We start from the raw sequence: 17608 nt of genomic DNA, 5'->3' as shown, positions 1-17608 counted from the left end.
TCAACAACACACCGGTGGGCTAAAGTAGTGAACTATTTGTGTCTTTTTGTCAACGTGACACTTTTTTTTTTGCTGATTGGCCGTGTCGGGTGGTGGAGGGTTTACGACACATTTATAAATAAACGCGATCTAACCCAAAAACAACCTTTATTATTATGAATAATATTCGTCGCGAAAGCTTGCTACGTGTTAAACATATCTCCGTGGCTTTGCCGAAAGACCCAAAAGAATATGAATTCCTGCAGTCGCAAAAGCTTTAAGTCAAGATTGAATCCTTTAGCTCGGGGTTCTTCGGGAAAACCGCAAAGAAAGCCACTGCGAGTGGCCACGTGGAATGTTCGAACGCCGACCGCAGAGGAGAGAGGCTGCCCGCTCCTCTGTCAGGAGCTCTTTGCGGTATTCAGGAGGTCCGGTGGACTGGCGTTGGCTTGAGTCACCGTGAGAGGGGGGGGTGGACAGTCCTCCGCTCGGACAGGAGGCTGCCAAACAAAAGGGAGCGGCTCTTCTTTTGAACAAAATAATGAAGGGGGAGCCGTGGGAGTTGCGTGACCGGTGAGGTGTGGGAAGCTGTAAGAGCCCCAGGCTACTGTGGGCTCGCATTCACATCAACCGGAGGCGACGAGTGGCGTTTGTTACTCGTTGGCCCCCACCGAAGATGAACATCGGTGGAAAGATGCAAGCAAGGCCGATGAGTCAGATGCCGTCTATGACCTGTCAAGAGGTGCTAACTAAAGTGGCCCCTTGGGATAGTCATCTTGTTGGATGACTTTAATGCCCGATGGGTCATGATGCTGGCACCTGCGTTGGAGTGCTTGGAAGGCATGAGCCAGATCAGCTCAAGAACAATGGTAGGAGGCTGCTAGACTTCTGTGCAGTCCATCGGCTTGTAATTACCAACGCGCTGTTCCGGCATCGACGCATCCACACAACGTCATGGATGCATGCCGCGTCCAGGCAAGAACATCCGACTGGACTATATAGTGACGGGGCAGCGGATGCGGGCCCATGTCCTTGACATGAGAACCTACCGTGGAGCTTGATCTGCTGCCCACTGACCGTCGGCTTATCATCTGTAAGATGCACATGCCATTCTTCCACTCGGGTGGTGGGTCTACACCCAGGACCCCATTCAAGCCCACAGTAACCTGGTCTCGGCCAGCTAATGAAAGTTGCACGCGAGAATTTCATCATCGCTTGCAGCTTGGGTTGGCATCGTTCCCCCGCCCCCCCACCTCCTGATGCCGAGGGGAAATGGGCGAGGTTTTGGACTGTGGCTCATGCAGCTGTAATGGCTGATTTGGGTACACGGTCCAAACTTCCCCAGAGACCCTGGGCTGATGGAGGAGGTGTTCTGGCTGGCTGAGAAAAAGCGACAAACCCACTTCCCCACCGTCTACAGCATCTCTCACGTCGGAAAATGAGGAGGCTTTTACCGGCAGCCTTCGCTCGGAGGTTCGGAGAGCCGTGCGGCGCTGCAAGGATGGGTGTTGGTCGCGGGTTGCTGAGAAAAATGGAGTTTGCCTCAGTAGCCCGCAATCACAAACGCCATCAAAAAAGTAACGTGCAAAGGCGCACCTATCGCCACCATTAGGGGAAAGAAAGGTGATCCGACCCCTGACCCCCAGGGGCAGGTTTGCAGATTTTCGGAGGGGAAATCCCTCAGCCCCGGAAAACATCATGGGGCAAAGTGAGGACGATCCTGCTGAGGGCTGCGGTGCCTCAAATATTGGAAGAAGTCACCCCCTGTGAGTAGCTGGCTGAGGTGCCATCTGTTGAGGAAGTGCTGAAGGCGATCCGGAGTCTGTGGCCAGGAAAGCCACCGGGCAGAGATGAATACCCAAGCGAAATGCTGAGGGAGGGTGGCGTTTATGTGACAACATAATAACAGCCTGAACCACTGGACAGGTTGTGCAGGATTGGAAGGATGCCCTGGTGGTCGCCCTCTTTAAGAAGGGGGACTGCACAGACTGTAACAACTACAGGGGCATATCCTTCCTCAGCGTGCTGGGAGAGGTCCTGGCAAGGATTATTGAACATTGCCTTGCCAGGCGCGCTGAGGAGAGGCTTGCAGAGCCCCAATGCAGTTTCAGGAAAGGGCGGTCCTGCACAGATGCCATATTTTACGTCCGGCTGCTACAGCAGAGGTGTAGGGAATTCCAACAAGACCTACATCTCTGCTTTATTGATCTGGTCAAGGCCTATGCTACCATCAATAGGCCTGGGCTCTGGGTTGATCTTTGTGCTTTTAGAGTCCCTGACTCTGCTCACATTCGTTAATGACTTTCATGATGGTGAGCAGACTCGGGTAAAACTACGTGGCCAGGAGTCGGAGCCATTCCCTGTTCAGCTCGGGGTGCGACAGCTTTTTTGCCCATGTAGTTTGTGACGCCTTCGATGGCTGTACCGGAAGAATCTCCATCTGGCACAGGTACAATGGAAGGCTGATCGATGCCCGGGTGCGGTCAAGGGATGGCTCCCCTATTGGTCAACCATGTTATGTATGCTGATGATCTGGTGATTGTTGCTCACTCAGAGGGGGAGTTGGAGGCGTTGCTGCTGAACCTGGAGCGTGCCACTAAGAGGTGGGGGCCTTACCATCAGCCCCCCCAAATCTAAGCACCTGCCTGGGTATTAAGTGCCATCAGACACTCCACCCCCACAACTCCTAATTGGTGATGGTGCAGGGTGCTTATGACCACCTCCGGTTTGACAGCAGAGGTCTCACTCCAAAACAGTCCAGCGGCATTATCTTTTCATAGGCTGCGTAACGCTGTGTGGAAGCTACCTGGTCTGTTGCTCCACACGAAGCTTCGGGTTTTCTCAGCCACAGTCATGCCCTCCCTTGTCTATGCTTGAAAAACGTGGACTCCCCCCCCCCCCCTAATGGAACATCTGTGCCAGTTGTAAACATTTAGGCTCGCCTGCCTACGATCCATTCTGGGTTTAACCTGCAGGCTGGATTGTGTGAGGAGTTCGCAAATCCTTGAAATATCTGGACAAAGTCCCATCGGTGAGCTCCTCCGGCAGGCAAGGATGCGTTGGCTGGGTCATTTAGCCCGCATGCCCACCGCATGCCTGAACAGCTTTTGTTCAGTCGGATAGAGGGGGGCTAAACGGGCGTGGCACGGGCTGGAGAACAGATGGAGTGATGTGGTACAAGAGGATGTGGAGCTGACTGCACTTGCCGATGACCGGTACCAGCGGTGTCAAGATCGGCCTCTGTGGAGGAGGCTCGTGAAGGACGCTGCTACTGGGCAGTTGCGAGGCAGTCGCCCTCCAACAACAACGGAGGGCGGAGGAGCGACGCTCACAACAACGAGCGGAGCGCCGGGCGGCTAAAGCACAGCAAGTTGACACGGTCGGGGGCACAGGTGGTGCGTCTGCCAGTCATCTCAGTCAATGAACCTATGGCACCTGGGGTCGATCCCATGACCTGCCAGCGGGCGTTCAACACATCACTTGGCCTTCAAGTGCACTTAGCCTGGCACAAGTGACACGGCACCGCCACTTCGTTGCGAATGGCGGTTGTTGTTGTTGTTGCAGCAAACCCGGCGACCCGAGTTTGATTCCCGCTCGTGGCCCACACCAGGGAACGATCATCTGAACCGGTCCTGGGCCTCCCCTAGGTCTACTAAGCCTTCAAATGAGTGCCTGGTGGTGCGGTGTGTAGTGAACATCGCCACTGGGGGGAGACAAAGGCGGCCGGGCGTGGTTGCTGGCCACCCCACCCCCTCGTGCACCACAGAGCCCGGTAGCCTTCACAGTATGCCGCTCGCTCACAGCACTTGCCCCGAAAGTCTGTAAGACAGGCTAACACGGGGGATCTTTGTATTTGCCTGTTTTGACACCTGTGCGAGGACCACAGACTCGTGCTGAGGCTCGCAGACTCGATGGCGATGTGCGTGCATTGCCTGTGTGCCTCTTTCTCTCTGTGTGTGTGTCTGTGTGTGTGTCTGTGTGTTTCGTGAGTCCAGGCCAACGTGGAGCCCAAAGCCGAGACCCCTCGTGGTCCCCGAGGCGAGGGGCGGCCTGGGGGTCCCCCCCTCCAATCACGGCCCCCACCTAGGCAGGGTGAGTTGGGGTGGATGGGTGGGTGTGTGGGTGAGTGGGGGGGTGGGTGAGTGGGTGAGTGAGTGGGTGGGTGGGTGAGTGGGTGGGTGGGTGAGTGGGTGGGTGGGTGGGTGAGTGGGTGGGTGAGTGGGTGGGTGGGTGAGTGGGTGAGTGAGTGGGTGGGTGGGTGAGTGGGTGGGTGGGTGAGTGGGTGGGTGGGTGAGTGGGTGGGTGGGTGAGTGGGTGGGTGGGTGGGTGTGTGTGGGTGAGTGTGTGGGTGGGTGAGTGTGTGGGTGGGTGAGTGGGTGGGTGGGTGGTTGGGTGGGTGTCGGAATGATTGAGTGGGGGTGGGTGAGTGTGTGGGTGGGTGAATGGGGGGGTGGGTGTGTGGGTGAGTGTGTGGGTGGGTGTTTGGGTGGGTGGGTGAGTGGGTGGGTGGGTGGGTGGTTGGGTGGGTGTCGGAATGATTGAGTGGGGGTGGGTGTTTGGGTGTGTGAGTGTGTGGGTGGGGGTGAGTGGGGGGGGGGTGGGTGTTTGGGTGAGTGAGTGTGTGGGTGGGTGAGTGGGTGGGTGGGTGGTTGGGTGGGTGTCGGAATGATTGAGTGGGGGTGGGTGTTTGGGTGTGTGAGTGTGTGGGTGGGGGTGAGTGGGGGGGGGTGGGTGTTTGGGTGTGTGAGTGTGTGGGTGGGGGTGAGTGGGGGGGGGGTGGGTGTTTGGGTGTGTGAGTGTGAGTGTGTGGGTGAGTGGGTGGGTGGGTGGTTGGGTAGGGCGTCGGAATGATTGGAAGGCATGGGCCAGATCACCTCAATAACAACGGTATAGGAGGCTGCTAGAACTTCTGTGCAGTCCATGGGCTTACGTAACTACCAAACGCGCTGTTCCGGCATCGGCGCATCCACACGACATCACGGATGCACGCCGGGTCCAAGCAAGACCACCTGCTGGACTACGTAGTGACGGAACAGCGGATTCACACCCATGTCCTTGACGCCACAACATGGGTATGGAGCCCGTCGTCTGTAAGATGACCCCTGCCATAGATTTTACTTGCCGACGGACGGTACCAGCGGTGCTCAGGATCGGCCCTCTGTAGAGGGAGGAGGAGGAGGAGGAGGGAGGATCGTGAAGGATACGACTGGGCAGTGCCAGGCTAGGTGCATCTCGAGGCCGGTGGGCAGTTTGGGAGGCAGTGTCGCCCTCCGGCAACAGCGGAGGAGAGATGCTTAGCAACGAAGAGCGGAGCGCCGGGGCGGCTCAAAAGTATCAAGCTGTCACAGCTGCGGGCACGGGGGGGGGGGGGGGGGCGGCACCGCAGTGGATTTTTAAAAGATGTTAACCACCTCGCCCTGGGGTACATGGGAGATCACACGTGGCTTTTGATCCCAACCCTGACGCCCGCTCTATATTTCGGCTCTGCGTCTCTCTCTCTCTCTCTCTCCGTGGTGGTCTCGGGGATTTTTCTCGGGGTCCCTTTTTCCCTCCACAGTTAGAATCACCGCTGCCGTACGTTTCGACGTGATGGCGACGAGCCGCTTCGTTGAGACGTCATTTCGTGGATGGCCAGGTGGGCCTTGCCTGGTCAACGACAAAATAGTTTTAGCTTGAATTGCTCATCTGTCATCGGTCTATGAATCCACGGCACCTGCCAGGGTCTCTCCCGTGACCACCTCCTCCTGCACCTAGCCTGGCACAGCAGCACAACCCATTGCACCTGTAGGGTCTGAGCCGTGGACCACCTCCTGCACCTAGCCTGGCACAGAAGCTAACCTATTGCACCTGCTGGGTCTGTCACGTGACGTCCTCCTGCACCTAGCCTGGCACAGCAGTCAACCCATGGCACCTGCTGGGTCTGTCCCGAGACCTCCTGCACCTAGCCTGGCACAGCAGTCAACCTATGGTACCTGCTGGGTCTGTCACGTGACCTCCTCGTGCACCTAGCCTGGCACAGCAGTCAACCAATTGCACCTGTAGGGTCTGTCCCGTGACCTCGTGCACCTAGCCTGGCACAGCAGTCAACCCGTGGCACCTGCAGGGTCTGTCCCGTGACCTCCTGCACCTAGCCTGGCACAGCAGTCAACCAATTGCACCTGCTGGGTCTGTCACGTGGACCACCTCCTGCACCTAGCCTGGCACGGCAGCCCAAACCTATTCCACCTGCTGGGTCTGTCCCGTGACCTCCTCCTGCACCTAGCCTGGCACAGCAGTACAACCCACGGCACCTACCTGGTCTGTCCCGTGATCACCTCCTGCACCTAGCCTGGCACGGCAGCCCAAACCTATTCCACCTGCTGGGTCTGTCCCGTGACCTCCTCCTACACCTAGCCTGGCACAGCAGTACAACCCACGGCACCCGCTGGGTCTGTCCCGTGATCACCTCCTGCACCTAGCCTGGCACAGCAGTACAACCCACGGCACCCGCTGGGTCTGTCCCGTGATCACCTCCTGCACCTAGCCTGGCACGGCAGCCCAAACCTATTCCACCTGCTGGGTCTGTCCCGTGACCTCCTCCTGCACCTAGCCTGGCACAGCAGTACAACCCACGGCACCCGCTGGGTCTGTCCCGTGACCTCCTCCTCGTGCACCTAGCCTGGCACGGCAGCCCAAAACCTATTGCACCCGGCTGGGTCTGTCCCGTGGCCTACCAGCGGCTATTCTCTCTTACCTATTGCAACTATTTGCATTCATTTTACCAGGTGTAAAGCCCCACTGAGCTGCTGTGTGGCTCTCTCTCTCTCTCTCAGAAGCCACCTGGTCATCGCAAATAATAGCTCGACGAGCTGGCCGACGTCATCATCGTCGTCGTCGTCGTTGTCGTTGTCGTCGTGCGGGAATTTATAGCAGCAGCCCAATGCCCCCTCTGGACGCGCGGTGACGTTGATTCTAAATGTGGAGGGGGGAAAAAAGAAAAAAAAAAACGGGAGGACCCCGGCCTAAAAATCCACGCGGTGACCACCATCGGGACAGACGGCAGACTCCAAATACACAGCAGCGGGCATCGTCTGGGTCGGGATCGAGCCCAAGACCTCCTGCACACCAGGGCGAGGTAGGACCACCGCTAGGAGATGTTAACTACCTCGCCCGGTATACAGGAGGTCGTGGGTTCAAGCGCCCACCCTGTATATTTGGAGTGTTGCGCGTCTCTCTCTCGCTCTCTCTCTCATCATCACGGTGGCTCGGAGATGTTAACTACCTCGCCTGGTTTACAGGAGGTAGTGAGTTCTAGGCCGACCCTGACTACACCTTTTAGTTAACGTGGCCTAGCCACCGTGATGATGATGATGTTGAGAGAGAGAGAGATGAGCAGACTCCAAATATACAGCAGCGGCCATCGTCAGGGTCGGGATCGAACCCAAGACCTCCTGTACACCAGGGCGAGGTAGGACCACCGCTAGGAGATGTTAACTACCTCGCCCGGTATACAGGAGGTCGTGGGTTCAAGCGCCCACCCTGAATATTTGGAGTGTTGCGCGTCTCTCTCTCGCTCTCTCTCTCATCATCACGGTGGTTCGGAGATGTTAACTACCTCGCCTGGTTTACAGGAGGTAGTGAGTTCTAGGCCGACCCTGACTACACCTTCTAGTTAACATCGCCTAGCCACCGTGATGATGATGATGATGAGAGAGAGAGAGAGATGAGCAGACTCCAAATATACAGCAGCGGGCATCGTCAGGGTCGGGATCGAACCCAAGACCTCCTGTACACCAGGGCGAGGTAGGACCACCGCTAGGAGATGTTAACTACCTCGCCCGGTATACAGGAGGTCGTGGGTTCAAGCCCCACCCTGTATATTTGGAGTGTGCGCGTCTCTCTCTCTCTCATCATCACGGTGGCTCGGAGATCTTAACTACCTGTGTCTCTCTCCCTGTGTCTCTCTCCGTGTCTCTCCCTGTGTCTCTCTCTCCCTGTGTCTCTCTCCCTGTGTCTCTCTCCCTGTGTCTCTCTCCCTGTGTCTCTCTCCCTGTGTCTCTCTCCCTGTGTCTCTCTCTCCCTGTGTCTCTCTCTCCCTGTGTCTCTCTCCCTGTGTCTCTCTCCCTGTGTCTCTCTCCGTGTCTCTCCCTGTGTCTCTCTCTCCCTGTGTCTCTCTCCCTGTGTCTCTCTCCCTGTGTCTCTCTCCCTGTGTCTCTCTCCCTGTGTCTCTCCCCCTGTGTCTCTCTTTCCCTGTGTCTCTCTCTCCCTGTGTCTCTCTTTCCCCCTGTGTCTCTCCCCGTGTCTCTCTCTCTGTGTCTCTCTCCCTGTGTCTCTCTCTCCCTGTGTCTCTCTCCCTGTGTCTCTCTCTCCCTGTGTCTCTGTGTCTCTCCGTTGTCTGTCTCTCCATGTGTCTGTCTCTGTGTCTCTCTCTTCGTGTCTGTCTATCCGTGTCTCTCCGTCTCTCTCTCCTTGCCTCTTTTTCCATGTCCCTCTTTCTCCATCTCTATGTGTCTTTTTCCGTGTCTCTCTGTTTCTCTCGCCGTGTCTCTCTCTCTGTCCGTGTCTCTGTCCGTGTCTCTGTCCGTGTCTCTCTCTCTGTGTCTGTCCGTGTTTCTCTGTCTCTCTCCGTGTCTCTCTGTCCGCGTGTCTCTCTCTGTGTTTCTCTACATCTCTCTCCGTTTGTCTCTCTGTCCGTGTCTCTCTCTGTTTCTCTCTGTCCATGTCTCTCTGTCCTTGTCTTTCTATCCATGCGTCTCCGTGCTGGCAGTGAGAGGAGGCGGTGAAGCGGATCCGTCCGTGGATGGGGAAACGCGACGTTTCCCTCGCTACGCAGACTCGCAGCAGCTGTTTGTGGGGAACCTCCCCTACAGCATGGAGGAGGCTTCCCTTCGAGAATTCTTCTCCTGTAAGACCACTCGCAGAGACACGGACACACTCAGACTCACATAGATACGGAGACTCACATAGATACGGAGACTCACTCAAACTCACATAGACACGGACACACTCGCTCAGACTCGCGTAGATACAGAGACTCACTCAGACTCGCATAGATACAGAGACTCACTCAGACTCACGTAGATACAGAGACTCACTCAGACTCACGTAGATACAGAGACTCACTCAGACTCACATAGATACAGAGACTCACTCAGACTCACATAGATACAGAGACTCACTCAGACTCACATAGATACAGAGACTCGCTCAGACTCACATACACGGACACACTCGCTCAGACTCACATAGATACAGAGACTCACTCAGACTCACATAGATACAGAGACTCGCTCAGACTCACATACACGGACACACTCGCTCAGACTCACATAGATACAGAGACTCACTCAGACTCACATAGATACAGAGACTCACTCAGACTCACAGATACAGAGACTCACTCAGACTCACAGATACGGAGACTCACTCAGACTCACATAGACACGGACACACTCACTCAGCCTCACATAGATACAGAGACTCACTCAGACTCACAGATACGGAGACTCACTCAGACTCGCATAGATACAGAGACTCACTCAGACTCACATAGATACAGAGACTCACTCAGACTTACATAGATACGGAGACTCGCTCAGACTCACGTAGATACAGAGACTCACTCAGACTCACATAGATACAGAGACTCGCTCAGACTCACATAGATACAGAGACTCACTTAGACTCACAGATACGGAGACTCGCTCAGACTCGCATAGATACAGAGACTCACTTAGACTCACAGATACGGAGGCTCGCTCAGACTCACATAGATACGGAGACTCACTCAGACTCACATAGATACAGAGACTCGCTCAGACTCACATAGATACAGAGACTCACTCAGACTCACATAGATACAGAGACTCACTCAGACTCACATAGATACAGAGACTCACTCAGACTCGCAGAGACACGCACACACTCGCTCAGACTCACATAGATACAGAGACTCACTCAGACTCGCATAGATACAGAGACTCACTCAGACTCGCATAGATATGGAGACTCACTCAGACTCACATAGATACAGAGACTCACTCAGACTCACATAGATACAGAGACTCACTCAGACTCGCATAGATACAGAGACTCGCTCAGACTGACATAGATACAGAGACTCACTCAGACTCACATAGATACAGAGACTCGCTCAGACTCGCATAGATACAGAGACTCACCCAGACTCACATAGATACAGAGACTCGCTCAGACTCACATAGATACAGAGACTCACTCAGACTCACATAGATACAGAGACTCACTCAGACTCGGATACAGAGACTCAGAGACTCACTCAGAGACTTACTCAGAGTCTCACTCGCTCAAATAGAGATTCGCTCACGTACTTCACCCGGAGAGACTCACTCGCGTATGTCTCTCTGTGTTTCTCTTTCTACCAGTATTTATCTCACTCTCTCCCTTTGCCTTGCATCCCTGTAGCTTGCCGTAATGTCTATTGAGGCAAATCTCTGTCTCTCGCTGTATCTCTCTGTCGAAATGTATTGGTACGTCTCTCCCTCTCTGTATGGGCATTTAACTCTTTCAATTGATATACATCTCTCTCTCTCTCTCTGTAGATATTCATCTCTGTATATCCATGTTTCTTTATAGATATCTATCTCTGCCTCTATACACCTTTATCTCTATAGATATATAGTTATCTCTATAGATATCTTATCTCTGGATATGCATTTTCTTTCTGTACAGATGATCATCTCTCTCTCTCTCTGTAGTCGTTCATCGCTCTCTCTCTCTCTTTCTCTCAGCGTACGGGACGGTGCTGAGCGTGCGCATCAACACCCAGGGCGCCTCGGCAGTGACGGGGAGGAAGCTGCCCAACTATGGCTTCGTGATCTTCAGCGACGCAGACTCGGTGCAGAAAATCCTCGCGGCCAAGGTGGGGGAGAGGGCTGGAGAGAGAAAGAGAGAGAGAGAGCGAGCGAGAGTTTTAAACCATTTGTATTGCTGCCGGCAACAGAAGCAGCACTGGAGCCGATTGAGATACAAAAAACTAACTCGCATGTTATTATTATTATTATTTTTTTTCGATTTGAAGCTTTCGTGACTGCAAGGATTCATCTTCTTCGGTTCTTTCGGTAAAGTCGCCACCACGTGGAATGAGAATAAAAAATAATAAAATAAGACGATAAAATTCTCGCGACGTTTCGGCCACGAAACAAGCGGCCTTCTTCAGGTGAAAGGGACAGACCCGTTGGGACGACAGAGCTTCAATGAAGCTTCATTGAAGCTCTGTCGTCCCAACAGGCTTCATTGAAGCTCTGTCGTCCCAACAGGTCTGTCCCTTTCACCTGAAGAAGGCCACTTGTGTTTGTGGGTGAAACGTCGTGAGAATTTTATTGTTTTATTTTATTATTTTAGTCTCATTCTACGTGGTGGTGACTTTACCGAAAGAACCAAAGAAGATCACATATTCTTGGTTCTTTCGGTAAAGTCACCACCACGTAGAAGGGAAACAATAAAATAATAAAAATATATAAAACAATAAAATTATTGTAAAACAATAAAATTATTATTCCTGGTTCTTTCGGTAAAGTCACCACCACGTAGAAGGGAAACAATAAAATAATAAAAATATAAAACAATACAATTATTGTAAAACAATAAAATTATTATTCTTGGTTCTTTCGGTAAAGTCACCACCACGTAGAAGGGAAACAATAAAATAATAAAAATATAAAACAATAAAATTATTGTAAAACAATAAAATTATTATTCTTGGTTCTTTCGGTAAAGTCACCACCACGTAGAAGGGAAACAATAAAATAATAAAAATATAAAACAATACAATTATTGTAAAACAATAAAATTATTATTCTTGGTTCTTTCGGTAAAGTCACCACCACGTAGAAGGGAAACAATAAAATAATAAAAATATAAAACAATAAAATTATTGTAAAACAATAAAATTATTATTCTTGGTTATTTCGGTAAAGTCACCACCACGTAGAAGGGAAACAATAAAATAATAAAAATATAAACAATAAAATTATTATTCTTGGTTCTTTCGGTAAAGTCACCACCACGTAGAAGGGAAACAATAAAATAATAAAAATATAAAACAATAAAATTATTGTAAAACAATAAAATTATTATTCTTGGTTCTTTCGGTAAAGTCACCACCACGTAGAAGGGAAACAATAAAATAATAAAAATATAAAACAATAAATTATTGTATAACAATAAAATAATTATTCTTGGTTCTTTCGGTAAAGTCACCACCACGTAGAAGGGAAACAATAAAATAATAAAAATATAAAACAATAAAATTATTGTAAAACAATAAAATTAATATTCTTGGTTCTTTCGGTAAAGTCACCACCACGTAGAAGGGAAACAATAAAATAATAAAAATATAAAACAATAAAATTATTGTAAAACAATAAAATTATTATTCTTGGTTCTTTCGGGAAAGTCACCACCACGTAGAAGGGAAACAATAAAATAATAAAAATATAAAACAATAAAATTATTGTAAAACAATAAAATTATTATATTCTTGGTTCTTTCGGTAAAGTCACCACCACGTAGAAGGGAAACAATAAAATAATAAAAATATAAAACAATAAAATTATTGTAAAACAATAAAATTAATATTCTTGGTTCTTTCGGTAAAGTCACCACCACGTAGAAGGGAAACAATAAAATAATAAAAAGATAAAACAATAAAATGATTGTAAAACAATAAAATTTATATTCTTGGTTCTTTCGGTAAAGTCACCACCACGTAGAAGGGAAACAATAAAATAATAAAAATATAAAACAATAAAATTATTGTAAAACAATAAAATTATTGTAAAACAATAAAATTATTATTCTTGGTTCTTTCGGTAAAGTCACCACCACCACGTAGAAGGGAAACAATAAAATAATAAAAATATAAAACAATAAATTATTGTATAACAATAAAATTATTATTCTTGGTTCTTTCGGTAAAGTCACCACCACGTAGAAGGGAAACAATAAAATAATAAAAATATAAAACAATAAAATTATTGTAAAACAATAAAATTAATATTCTTGGTTCTTTCGGTAAAGTCACCACCACGTAGAAGGGAAACAATAAAATAATAAAAATATAAAACAATAAAATTATTGTAAAACAATAAAATTATTATTCTTGGTTCTTTCGGGAAAGTCACCACCACGTAGAAGGGAAACAATAAAATAATAAAAATATAAAACAATAAAATTATTGTAAAACAATAAAATTATTATATTCTTGGTTCTTTCGGTAAAGTCACCACCACGTAGAAGGGAAACAATAAAATAATAAAAATATAAAAAAATAAAATTATTGTAAAACAATAAAATTAATATTCTTGGTTCTTTCGGTAAAGTCACCACCACGTAGAAGGGAAACAATAAAATAATAAAAAGATAAAACAATAAAATGATTGTAAAACAATAAAATTTATATTCTTGGTTCTTTCGGTAAAGTCACCACCACGTAGAAGGGAAACAATAAAATAATAAAAATATAAAACAATAAAATTATTGTAAAACAATAAAATTAATATTCTTGGTTCTTTCGGTAAAGTCACCACCACGTAGAAGGGAAACAATAAAATAATAAAAATATAAAACAATAAAATTATTGTAAAACAATAAAATTATTATTCTTGGTTCTTTCGGTAAAGTCACCACCACGTAGAAGGGAAACAATAAAATAATAAAAATATAAAACAATAAAATTATTGTAAAACAATAAAATTATTATATTCTTGGTTCTTTCGGTAAAGTCACCACCACGTAGAAGGGAAACAATAAAATAATAAAAATATAAAACAATAAAATTATTGTAAAACAATAAAATTATTATTCTTGGTTCTTTCGGTAAAGTCACCACCACGTAGAAGGGAAACAATAAAATAATAAAAATATAAAACAATAAAATTATTGTAAAACAATAAAATTATTATATTCTTGGTTCTTTCGGTAAAGTCACCACCACGTAGAAGGGAAACAATAAAATAATAAAAATATAAAACAATAAAATTATTGTAAAACAATAAAATTAATATTCTTGGTTCTTTCGGTAAAGTCACCACCACGTAGAAGGGAAACAATAAAATAATAAAAATATAAAACAATAAAATGATTGTAAAACAATAAAATTTATATTCTTGGTTCTTTCGGTAAAGTCACCACCACTTTGTAGAAGGGAAACAATAAAATAATAAAAATATAAAACAATAAAATTATTGTAATACAATAAAATTGTTATTCTTGGTTCTTTGGGTAAAGTCACCACCACGTAGTAGAAGGGAAACAATAAAATAATAAAAATATAAAACAATAAAATTATTGTAAAACAATAAAATTATTATTCTTGGTTCTTTCGGTAAAGTCACTACCACGTTAGAAGGGTAACAATAAAATAATAAAAATATAAAACAATACAATTATTGTAAAACAATAAAATTATTATTCTTGGTTCTTTCGGTAAAGTCACCACCACGTTGAAGGGAAACAATAAAATAATAATAAATATATAAAACCACAGCAAGAAAATTTCCTTTGCTGTGGTGTCGTTTTCACACCTAATGATGATGATTGTTTATTGCGTTGCAGTCGAAACATCGTGAGAATTTCATCGTTTCGTATTTTCATTATTTTATCGTTTCCCTTCTACGTGGTGGTGGTGGTGGTCGTGGTGGTGGTGGTCGTGGTGGTGGTGGTCGTGGTGGTGGTGGTGGCGACGGCTGTGACTTTACCGAAAGTACCGAATGCATGAATCCCTGCCGTCACGAAAGCTTCAAATCGAAATACAAAGTCGCATCGGGTACAGCCTCCCCGTCGTTCAAAGAACCAGGGCGCGCGTCCACCCCCAGGTGGTGCGAGTGGCACGGCGTGGTCCAGCCAGAGCCGTGCCTTGAGCCAGGGCCTCCCCCACCACCACCACCACCACCACTCCACCACCACCACCACCACACCGTTAGAGCGGCTGTCGGTTGTTGCCTCGTGGCGTATTTATTTCCCCCTGGCCCCGTGAAGCCCCACGCGCCAACTTCGCCCCCCGGGGCACAGGCGAAGTTTTGCGAGAGCGTGGCGCTTACCGGCCGGGTATAGGGCAACCACCACCGCCCGCCCGCCCGCCCGCCCGCCCGCCCACGCCACAACCCGTGTAGGAAATAGCTTTTGTAAAAAGGCACCTCCAGCCGCCTGAAAATGGACCCCAAAAGCCGCACCGTTGCGGGTTGAGCCGCTGGACACCCCCCCCCAAGTACTGGCGGGGTGGGCCAGAGCCTCCCTGGCTCGGCAGAATGCGCCAGCAAGAGTTTGGTGCTCCTGGGGGTGGGTTTTTGCCGAGCCGCACGGCCGAGCCGTCCTCTGCCGGAGGTCACACGGCGGCATTTGGCTACGAGAGGCTTGTGCATCTGCTGCCACTGGGTGGCGAGAGAGGGAGGAGAGAGGAAGGGAGAGAGAGAGAGGTTGAGAGAGATGAGAGAGAGAGAGTGAGATGAGGGAGAGAGGGAGGAAGAAGCTGGTCAACTACGGCTTCGTGATCTCCTAGCGGCGTGTGTGTGAGGAGTCGGGGTCCGGATCAAACCCAAGACCTCCTGCATACCAAGCGAGGGTGTTAACACCTGGGTGGTGATGGTCTCTGTTTCCTGATTTCTAACAGGTGGTGGTGTTGGTGGAGGTCATGGTGGAGATAATTATGGCGGTGGTGGTGATCGTAGTGATGTTGGTGGTGTTGATGGTAGTGGTGTTGATGATGGGTGGCGGTGGTGGTGGTAGTGATGGTGGAGATGGTAGTGATGATGATGATGGTGCCTGGTGGTGATGATGGCGGTGGTGATGGTAGTGGTGGTGATGATAGCGGTGGTGATGGTAGTGGTGGTGATGATGGCGGTGGTGATGGTAGTGGTGGTGATGATGGCGGTTGTGGTGATGGTGGTGGTGATGGTGGTCAGGGCCGTATGATCCAACTGGCCAAAGTAGGCTCTGCCCAGGGCCTACGAAAAACATTTTGGCTATGTCATTTTTGGTTGTTTGATGAAAAAAATGAAACCTTATGTAGTGTTTAGTAGTGTATAGCAGTGTAGTGTATGGTAGTGTAGTGTTATAGTGTAGTTTATAGTAGTGTGTTGTGTAGTGTGCATGTATGCGTGTTAAACTTTTTCCCAGCACTGATCGTTACCCGTGGTGCATCATGGTTGCACTTTGGGCTCCATTACAGTGCCAGATCAAACTCGTCCCCTTACGAAGGGCTAGACTCATCAGTAGTCTGGTTCTTTCCAACGTGATGAACAATAGCACACTCATCAGTAGACGTACGATTTATCAGTGAACTTATCAGACTCATCAGTCGACTTATCAGTAGAATTATCAGTAGAACTATCAATAGGCTTATCAGTAGATGTATCAAAATATTTATCAGACTTATCGGTAGACTTATCAGACGTATAAGTAGACATCAGACTTATAAGTAGACTTATCGGTAGACGTATCAGTATACTTAGACTCATCAGTAGAGTTATCAGAGTTATCAGTAGACTTATCAGACTTATCAGTAGACATCAGACTTATCAGTGGACTCCTCAGTAGCCTGGTTCTTTCTAAAGTGATTCACAATGCTTTCTCTCACTCTTCATAACACAAATACTGGTTAAGAAACGAGGGGGAGGCATTCTTGAACTGTCCACTCATCACAGACAGCACCAATAGGGATGTCATCAGGACTGCAGATGGCAGTCTTTTTTTTCCCTCTTGAAAAGCCACCGCATATACCCTTTGACAATGCTGTAACATGCAGGGCCATATTATCCACTAGGCCATAGTTAGACACTGTGCCTAGAGCTTAATCACCCACTCACCCACCCACTCACCCACTCACTCACCCACTCACCCACGCACTCACTTAACCACCCTCTCACCCACCCACTCACCCACTCAGTCATCCACCCACCAGGGCAGTTTTATCCAATAGGCCACTGTAGTAGGTACTGTGCCTAGGGCTTCCTCACTCAGTCACTCACCCACCCACTCACCCACCCGCTCACCCACCCACCCACTCACCCACCCACCCACCCACTCACCCACCCACCCACTCACCCACCCACCAGAGTCGTATTATCCAATAGCCCACAGTCGTTTTCAATATGCCTATGGCTTACTCGCCCACTCACTCACCCACCCACTCACCCACCCACTCAGCCGCCCACTCACTCGCCCACTCACCCACTCACCCATCCACTCACTCGCCCACTCACCCACTCACCCACCCACTCAGCCGCCCACTCAGCCGCCCACTCAGCCGCCCACTCACTTGCCCACTCACCCAGTCACTCGTCCATTTACCCTACTCACTCACCCAGCCACTCACCCGCCCACTCAGCGGCCCACTCAGCCGCCCACTCGCCCGCCCGCCCACTCACTCACCCACTCACTCATCCAGCCACTCGCCCACCCACCAGGGCAGTATTATCTAATACGCCAGAGTAGGCGCTGTGCATGAGGCTTACTCACCCGCCCACTCACCCACCCACTCACCCGCCCACTCACCCACCCACTCACCCACCCACCCACCTACCAGAGTCGTATTATCCAATAGGCCACAGAGTAGTCACGGTGCCCTGTGGCCCACGAAAACTAACCCATTCGCGAAATTGGCCGAAAAAAA

General features: G+C 49.0%; 1 protein-coding gene across 3 annotated transcripts in view; it reads left to right on the top strand.

Moving 5' to 3' along the window:
- LOC116937608 (ras GTPase-activating protein-binding protein 2-like) overlaps nucleotides 1–17608 on the top strand; it is a 44243-nt gene that overhangs the window by 23396 nt on the left and 3239 nt on the right. For 2 of the 3 annotated variants that reach the window (XM_076058111.1, XM_076058112.1), the window contains exons 9-12: nucleotides 3975–4071; nucleotides 5537–5614; nucleotides 8726–8863; nucleotides 10728–10858. In XM_076058111.1, the coding sequence (XP_075914226.1) occupies nucleotides 3975–4071; nucleotides 5537–5614; nucleotides 8726–8863; nucleotides 10728–10858 (444 nt within the window). The remainder of the gene's footprint in view (nucleotides 1–3974; nucleotides 4072–5536; nucleotides 5615–8725; nucleotides 8864–10727; nucleotides 10859–17608) is intronic. The other variant, XM_076058113.1, reaches the window with a different exon arrangement.

The sequence above is a fragment of the Petromyzon marinus genome, assembly GCF_048934315.1.
Source record: "Petromyzon marinus isolate PM22_M1 ecotype Great Lakes invasive population chromosome 68 unlocalized genomic scaffold, UKy_Petmar_22M1.pri1.0 chr68_unloc.1, whole genome shotgun sequence".
Lineage (NCBI taxonomy): Eukaryota > Metazoa > Chordata > Hyperoartia > Petromyzontiformes > Petromyzontidae > Petromyzon > Petromyzon marinus.
The sequence above is the reverse complement of the archived record's forward strand: the minus strand, read 5'-3'. Positions and strand labels throughout refer to the sequence as shown.